The sequence below is a fragment of the Pelodiscus sinensis genome, chromosome 7 (genome assembly GCF_049634645.1).
Source record: "Pelodiscus sinensis isolate JC-2024 chromosome 7, ASM4963464v1, whole genome shotgun sequence".
NCBI classification, from domain to species: Eukaryota; Metazoa; Chordata; order Testudines; family Trionychidae; genus Pelodiscus; species Pelodiscus sinensis.
In genome coordinates this window covers 52,635,068-52,642,995 of record NC_134717.1, presented here as the reverse complement: position 1 = coordinate 52,642,995, position 7,928 = coordinate 52,635,068, and the positions used below count along the sequence as shown (strand labels likewise).

Below are 7,928 nucleotides of genomic sequence, written 5' to 3'. Positions count from 1 at the left end.
CAGGTTTTTGTCGACAGAAGTTTTGTCGACAGATACTGTCGACAAAGCTTCTGTCGACAAAGAGCGTCTAGACTACATTAAGTTCTGTCGACAAAGCAAGCTGCTTTGTCGACAAAACCCTGTAGTCTAGACACAACCCTACATGCAATAACACCTTCTGTCGACAGAATTCTGTCGACAGAAGGCGTTATGCCTCGTAAAATGAGGTTTACCAGCGTCGACAAAACTGCTGAGTTCTGTCGACGTTATGTCGACAGAACTCAGTGGTAGTGTAGACGCTGGTATAGTTTTGTCGACAAAAGTCCACTTTTGTCGACAAAACTCTGTAGTCTAGACACACCCTGAGTCAATGACCATTCTTTTGTTTGTTGTACAGTTTGAGAAATTAATCAAGGGCCTCCTTGAGCTAATGTTCCAACACCAACACTATTCTAATGACTCTGAATTTAAAACTCTCAAATTCCATCTCACTGAATCTGCTGAATAAAAGCCAAAGACTAAGAAAACCACCTTAAAGATTTTAGGAACCTGATCCCAAAGCCTGTTGTTGACAGACACTGTGAATCTTTTCACTGATTGCAGTGGGCTTTGAGGCAGACTAGGGCTATGTCTACACTCGCGGCTTCTTGTGTGAGAAATATGCAAATGAGGCTAAGCGTGGAATATCTGAGCCTCATTTGCATACCTAATGAGCCGCCATTTTTGCAGAAGAGGCTCTGGCACCAGAAGGAGCTATCTACATTGCCCCTTCTTGTGCAAGAAAAACCCTCTTGTGGAGTGCTGCTATGCCGATTATTTTCAGGAATAAAGGCATTGTTCAAGAGGGGTTTTCTTGTGCAAGAAGGGGCAGAGTAGACAGCCTCTTCTGTCACAAGAGCCTCTTCTGCAAAAATGGCGGCTCACTAGGTATGCAAATGAGGCTCGGCAATATTCCACGCTTAGCCTCATTTGCATATTTCTCGCGCAAGAAGCCGTGAGTGTAGACATAGCCTGTAAGTAAAAGTGACTTTCTTTATCAACCTTTATGTAGTGATGGTGAAAGCTCAGATCATCCTGGTTTCATTTTCAAAGTCTACTCTCAGCTTCAGTCACAGTCTGTCAGCTCCTAATTATAAATCAAAGAAATCCAAAGATAAGTGGTCATCAGTTACTAAATTGTGGGGATTGAAGGTACACATGGAGGACTGGAGCTGCCTCATCAAACCTAAGAGAAAACAGGCTCATCTTCAAATGAAAGATGCTGTCTTTTGAGTGAGGCTCCTCATTTTGTGCTTTCTGTCTACAGTAAAAATTTGAACTTTGGTTTGATTTGATAACTTTCCATCATTCATGTTGGTCAGCCAGTTTTTAATCAAAAACTGTGTGTGTCCCTCAGACTATTGGTTTTTATATGTGATTTTTCCAGAAAGAAATTTCTATAATGGAGATAAATAAGCATTCAAGTTTGGGGATCATTACTGAAGAGGCTGTGACCCTAAGTGGTGACTCTACAAACATATTGATAGACCTGTAATTTTATTGATGTGACAAATCCTATTGGTTTCAAAAGAACTGCTCACAATAAAAGTTACTCGTGTGTACAGGATTAGGCCTCACAATATATAGAAAGGGAACCATTGTGTCTAGCTGACCCCTCTCCCCCACCCAGGAACACCTGCTGGAATTTACAGATCACAGTTGAGTGAAATTCAAAGAGGTTTGGGACATGGTGGGGGATGACAATTTTATTTTTAATTTAAAATGAAAATAGCAAATTTTGCCTGGCTTGCATCCAGATCTATAAAACCCTTCCCCCATACCTAAACTCAGCTCAATTCCTCCAAGACTGGTCTGAGCAGTGGGGCAGCTTTTAACCGTAACCAGGAACCCCAACCAGCAGACCATGCTGTGGAGATAACCTGTATCTGCACAGCCCTCACCAGGCCCCTCTTTAAGCCTGTGCTTCCAGATTTTGGGGCTGCATTGGGTGCTCATAAGGCATTCCAATAGAGGGAAAGTTATAACTGTCATACAGCAATGCCAATGCAAACCCTGTGTTGAATCTAGTCCTATGCATATAATAGATATGTCATTCCCCGTTTGAACAACACTTTATTACATAAGAGGAATATGATGCAAGCAGAATATTATTCATGTATCTCTGTGAAGTCACTATATGACTGTTATCAGTGTGCTGACATGTACACAAACTGAGCTAGCATTTGGACTTTTGCCTTGTTCAGTTTCCTGTGAGCTGGAAACATGTTTTTTTTCCTGGCTGGTGCTATTTAGAAAAGTTACCCTACAACGCTGAGGAGGTCACAACACTCTAAACAGGAAGCTTCTCTGCTGCTGCTGATCTCACTGAATCTTAGCCAGAGTGACCCTTTCTCCACAGGAAAGAGAGGAGCAATCGGCAGGCTGCTACAGCTACGATATAGCAGGATCAGATTGCATTTTTTCTCATTGTATCTTCCCCTCCCACAAGTCCTCTCTTCAACAAGAATTGATATCAGAGAAGCAAGCTCAACACACTTCAGGAATTCTCCAATTCTCTTTCAAGAACTGCTAACAGGAATTTGGTCGGTGAGTACAGTGTAACTGCCTTTCAGTTTTGCAAAAGACTTTCTTCGGGAGAAAAAGGCAAGAAATTCTTCCCAAAAATTGTTCAAAGTTTGTTGAATTTTCCTGCTTTAGATACTGTAGTCGGATGTCAGTCGGATGTCACTGTTTGTTCCCTAGACTGAAGAGAAAGTGCTCTTATTATAGGAACTATTTGCTGGTAGTGAACTTGTCAGGATATGAGCGTTTTGGCCAGCTTGAAAAATAGCAATGGTTCTTTAGAACCAAACTATTGGTGAAACATTTTATGCTAATTTTGATCAGTAACCCAGAGTTTGTCAAGAACTGTCCCATGTGTTTTCCAGCAATGCTTCCACAAAATTGAATAAAATGGAAGCTCTGAGAGAGAAGCAGATTTATTCAGGGAAAGTTTTGTGGTCCGTCCGCTAGACTGTTGTCAGACCCTGAGAGCGCTGCTTTTACAGGCAATTACAGTTTTAGGAATTAGCAGAATGCTCTGTCTGCTTTAGCAGAATGACACAAGTCTCATATAAATATAAATCAGTTTCACTCACGATTATTACAATCAAGAGTATTTTCTCTCTCTTCTCCATAGATTTAAACAACTGACAAGGTTATGACTAGTGTAGTCATACTGAAATAGGGAAAAAATGGGGGCAAACAATAAAAAGGATGATTTGTGCAATATTCTACTTGGACAGGATAAGCATGAACTTCAGTGTCTTTTATGTTACTTCTGCAATGAAGGCACAATAATACTGAATGGGATTGAAAAACAAGTGAGGATATCTAAATAACTACTCACTAGATTTGGTACAGGGGAAATAAGAGAAGGCTACAAAGCACTAATGTTCAATGGAGGATGTGACGATGTGGGGATTGTGGGGATTTTATTCTCCTTGTTATGTTGCATGTGATTACTACTGTCCTGTAGTAACCCCATACATGTGCCTCAGTTCCTTGGGCACTGCACCAATACCTAGATGTTGATGGGAATTTTGGTATGATAGGCTTCCCCATATATATAGTGGCTGATGCTTTCTGTAGGCTGAAAAAAACACAAATAGTCTGGTAGCATTTTAAAGACTAACAAAACAAGTAGATGGTATCATGAGCTTTTGTGGGCACAGCCCACTTCTTCAGATGACCGGAGTGTTGGATGTCTAGGACCAAAATATGTGTGAGTTAGTCTTAGCTGGTTTGGCATGCAGGGAGGGGATTTTAGGGCCCTTGGCTCTGAGCCCCCTCACCCCAAGATGGATTGTACTGACTGCTTCTGGTTACTGTGCTGACAAGTCTGTTGAACGCTGTGTCCTTGCCAACTAATAAACCTTCTGTTCTACCTGATGGGTGAGTCTCACATCTGACCATGGATGGGGGTGCAAGGTCTGGTGATGCCCCACACCTCAGTTATGGGAAAAATGGAAAAGGGAATAAATGACAAGTAGGGAGACACAATTATGAAAAAAAGTCAGCATGACACAGTTCTCTATATGAGTCATAAAAGTCCTTCAGGCAAAATGTAAAATAAACTGCTTCCTGAAAGTCTTATGAACTGAAGTAAAGGCAGGAAGCTCAGCTGTCAGGATAGATAGGAACAATAAAGGCACGCTTTCTGAATTTTCAAGAACTAGTGCTTAATAATGCTCTAGCCACAAAGCAGAGGATGGGCTTTGGAATGAGTGAGTGGACCTCTGTTACTTTTTTTAATCTCCTGGGGAGGTGAATCTACAGTGTTTCATAGGTATTTGTTGCCATCTCAGCTTCTATAAAAAGCAAGGTTCGTTTATTGTTTGAGGTGAAGTTGAACACAATATGCTTATTTCACACATTTTTTCTGTGTGTGTGTGTGTGTGTGTGTGTGTGTGTGTGTGTGCAATTTACTGCAACCTTAGTGGTTTAGCGGTTTGTAGAACATAGCACATTTCCTGGGGAACCCCCAACTAGCTTTTTAAACAAAGTAGCCTTTTTGCACCTATGAATTGGGCCATTGTGTTTCACAAAGCACCTGTAGGGGGAACTGCACTTTGGAATGGACCGTAAGGGTATATACCCTAAAAGAGGGATGTTAATGATAGACTGATGTTGGCCCCGCAAAAAGGGAGCCATAGCCAAGATGTTGGGGATGTCTGGACTGTTGAGGTCTGGGCAACCCCTCGACAGCAGGAAATAAATTACACGGACAGAAACCAGAGGAATGTGGCAATTCTGTGCATGGGCAATGGTAAACAAAATGTCTTACAAGTCACACAGAGCATCCCACTGGGCCACATGCAATGCACAGGCTGCCAGTTACCCACCCCTGGTATAAATCCACTGGGTGAGCCCACCGAGCTGGCATTGGCATTGAGGTTGGCATTTTTGTGGATTAGTTGTCAGAGATGTCAGTCTATATGTAAATGTATACTCAGTTACAGAATTTCTGCTTGTTCAGTTATGTTGCATGCATTAGGGTTTACATGAAGGTTTGACAAGAGCACGCAGTGGGCCAGCCATATGAAGAGGAGTTATTTCTAGATGAGCGATTCTATGCCCTCTGCTCTGCCTCTAGGCTACTTCTGTATGGTTCTGAAGATTGGGGAATCCTTTGATTTTTAGTAGACTTCTTATAAGAGCAGATGAATCTTGGTAGCATTCATTTGGTGGGTGAAGGGAGGCTCACTACTGCCAGCTGCTAGGTAACCTAAACTCTCTGGCTTCACGACATACTCTATGATTTGGCTATGTGGAGGCCACCGCAATTTAACAGGGATCTCCAGGCTCTGAACGTGTTTGGTCACAGATTGGAGAGGAGAGATGGAGAAGTGGAGGGGGAGGGGCGATTTCTGGAATCTGATGATTTCTTGTATAAGAAATTAATGCAGGCATACAGCTTGACTATGATTAAGGCTACAAGACGTTATCTGTGCTCACCTCTAGGTGCTACAAAGAACTGACGGGGTGAGCTATTTCTGGTAGTTTGTGACCTGATTAATCCCAGCTGCCCAACCCCATTAGTTGCCCTCATTATAGGAGTCTATGAAGTGTTTGCTGTTTCTTTGTAGATACGATAAACTAGCTCTGGACTGGGTTGTTCTATTAGTGAAAGCCCTGGGGTCCTTATGGCTGTGCCCTTATGTTAGATTTAATTTAATCTCTGAGGGGGGTGTAGATGAGATTCATGGAAGCAAACCGCTTGTAGGTGTGACTCCTCCCAGTCGTGGTTGCTGTAGGCAGAGGTTCTCAACATTTTTCTTTATACTCCCTCCTACACACAACACGCTATGCAAATTCCACTGCCCACCTGTGCCACAACAACTGTTATTTTACCTAGAGGCCAGCAAGCAAGGCAATTGCCCGAGGCCCTTGGGAGCACCAGAAAGCTACTTTCCTTAGGATTCAGCCTCAGCCTCGAATGGTGGGGCTCAGTGCCCTGGACATCACTCCCATGCAGTCGGCCTTTGTCTTTCTGCCCGGGAACCCAGTGAGTCTAATGCTGATGACCCTGCTTGGGCAAAGCCCTGAAACCTGCTTTGTGGCCCCCTCCTGCTCCATGGGGTTTTGGATTCTTGATTCGGAACCACTGACTTTCGGCAGGTGCCATCACAGCAGTGTCATCATTTCCAGCAGTTGTTAACATTTTTCTCAGTGTCCATATTGAATCATGTGAAGGTCTGCTACTTCTTCAAGATGTCTTTTCATTTTGGAGTCCTTGAAAACTATGGCCCAGACTTTTACTCTTTAAGTTAATTTCAACACCATAATGTGGTCTTGCTCAGTCATAGCTACCAAACAACAATTTATTCAGATTTGTATTGGTTTTGCATGGGAAAATTATTGTTTTCTTTCACTTTTCAGAAATGATGATGCTAGTGAGTGTGTGGCAAAAAAAAACAAGCAAAAAAAAAAACCAGGAGTAATTAACATTTTGCAATATACTAATGTGAAATGTTTTCATATTGCATATTCCTAATTGCCAAAGTATATAATGAATGAGCTGACACTTTTTTCATGAACTGGAAGAAGTTTCTTATTGAGTTTCTGCATATTTCTGGCAAATGCTGGATGAGGTTCAAAATGCATAGAGTCATTACAACATGTCATTAAAGATTTTGATGATGCTGTAATTCGGCATAAGCTATCACTACTAGGAGACCTTTAGTCACGGGGGTATGCTCCATCTCCTACTTTCAAGTTCTGAGATAATTTTCTCCAAGTTTAGCAAATACTATTACTAAATGTCCATCCAGAGAGGGTAACTGGAAACATCACCTACACATTGTCATGCTTCCAAACTTCTTTACTGTAAACAGACCTAACTGTTCAGAGGGTCACCAATCTACATTCGTGGTAAGTTCAATCTTCCTGAATAAGTACATGGTGCCTTTGAATTTGGGGAATTTGCTGTCCATTGGATTCCTGTGGGGTTTTTCCCCACTGAATTTGGAATGGCATGGTAACAGAGATCAACAAAGACTGAGAGGTAGAGTGGGATTATAGGACTGACAAGAGTATCAGCAGGACCATCATAAGAACTGTCCTGAATGAATATGCAAAAGCTATAGGAGAAACAAGTTGTAGTGAAGTTATATTTGTTTTTAGTCTTTGCTGTTCACTACTTTCCAAAAATGAAGCACATAAATAACATGAATTGAAACAAGCATGGCACAACTGGTACTGGGAACTGACAAGTTGTCCCTTCATACCAGTGCATGCAAGTTGTGACTCGCTCGCTTCTGATTTCTGCAACATACTTCATGCTGTATGGACATTAAAAGGGTGTGACTCTGTCATTCCTATTTGGGAAAATAATCTGTGTTTAATGCTCTCAAAACAAAGAGAGCTTATTGCTTCAGAGATCTTGCCAAACTGGAGATGTGATAAACAAGCAATAATTTCTGCAGCGAGGAAGTTGATGGCTGTACTGTATAACCAGAGCAAGAAAGGAAAAAAAGCCCCCAAAGACTGAATTGCTGGCATATCAATCTAGCCACAGAAAAGTACAAGTCACTGGCCAAACTCCCACGTGTGAGGACAGTTTGGAAGAGTATGTCAAAAGAATATATTGGCAAACAAATATTTAGGTACCTTCACACATAAATAAATGCAATATTAGATCATCATTACAAACATGGATGGAAAAAGATGGATGATAAATTGCATCCTCTATTTTCCAAAGACTCCTGAACTTCTACAGTATAATACTTATTCACCCATGTGCTAGTAAGTCACTGAACAATCTACTGTGTCTGTTGACAGAACTATCTTGTCTCTACAAATTGTGTACATGTTAAGGTGGTGAAGACTGTGGCTACTCATGAACTCTCAATAATGATTGTAATGAAGAACAAAATGATAATGATGTTGGCTAGAAATGTCACCAGGAC

General features: G+C 41.6%; 1 protein-coding gene across 1 annotated transcript in view; it reads left to right on the top strand.

The window, feature by feature from the left end:
- Nucleotides 1-1,032: 1,032 nt before the first annotated feature.
- Nucleotides 1,033-7,928, top strand: part of TFPI (tissue factor pathway inhibitor) — a 60,418-nt gene continuing 53,522 nt past the window's right edge. Inside the window, exons 1-2 of the mRNA XM_006114816.4 lie at nt 1,033-1,170; nt 2,555-2,565. Coding sequence (XP_006114878.2) covers nt 1,033-1,170; nt 2,555-2,565 — 149 coding nt within the window. The remainder of the gene's footprint in view (nt 1,171-2,554; nt 2,566-7,928) is intronic.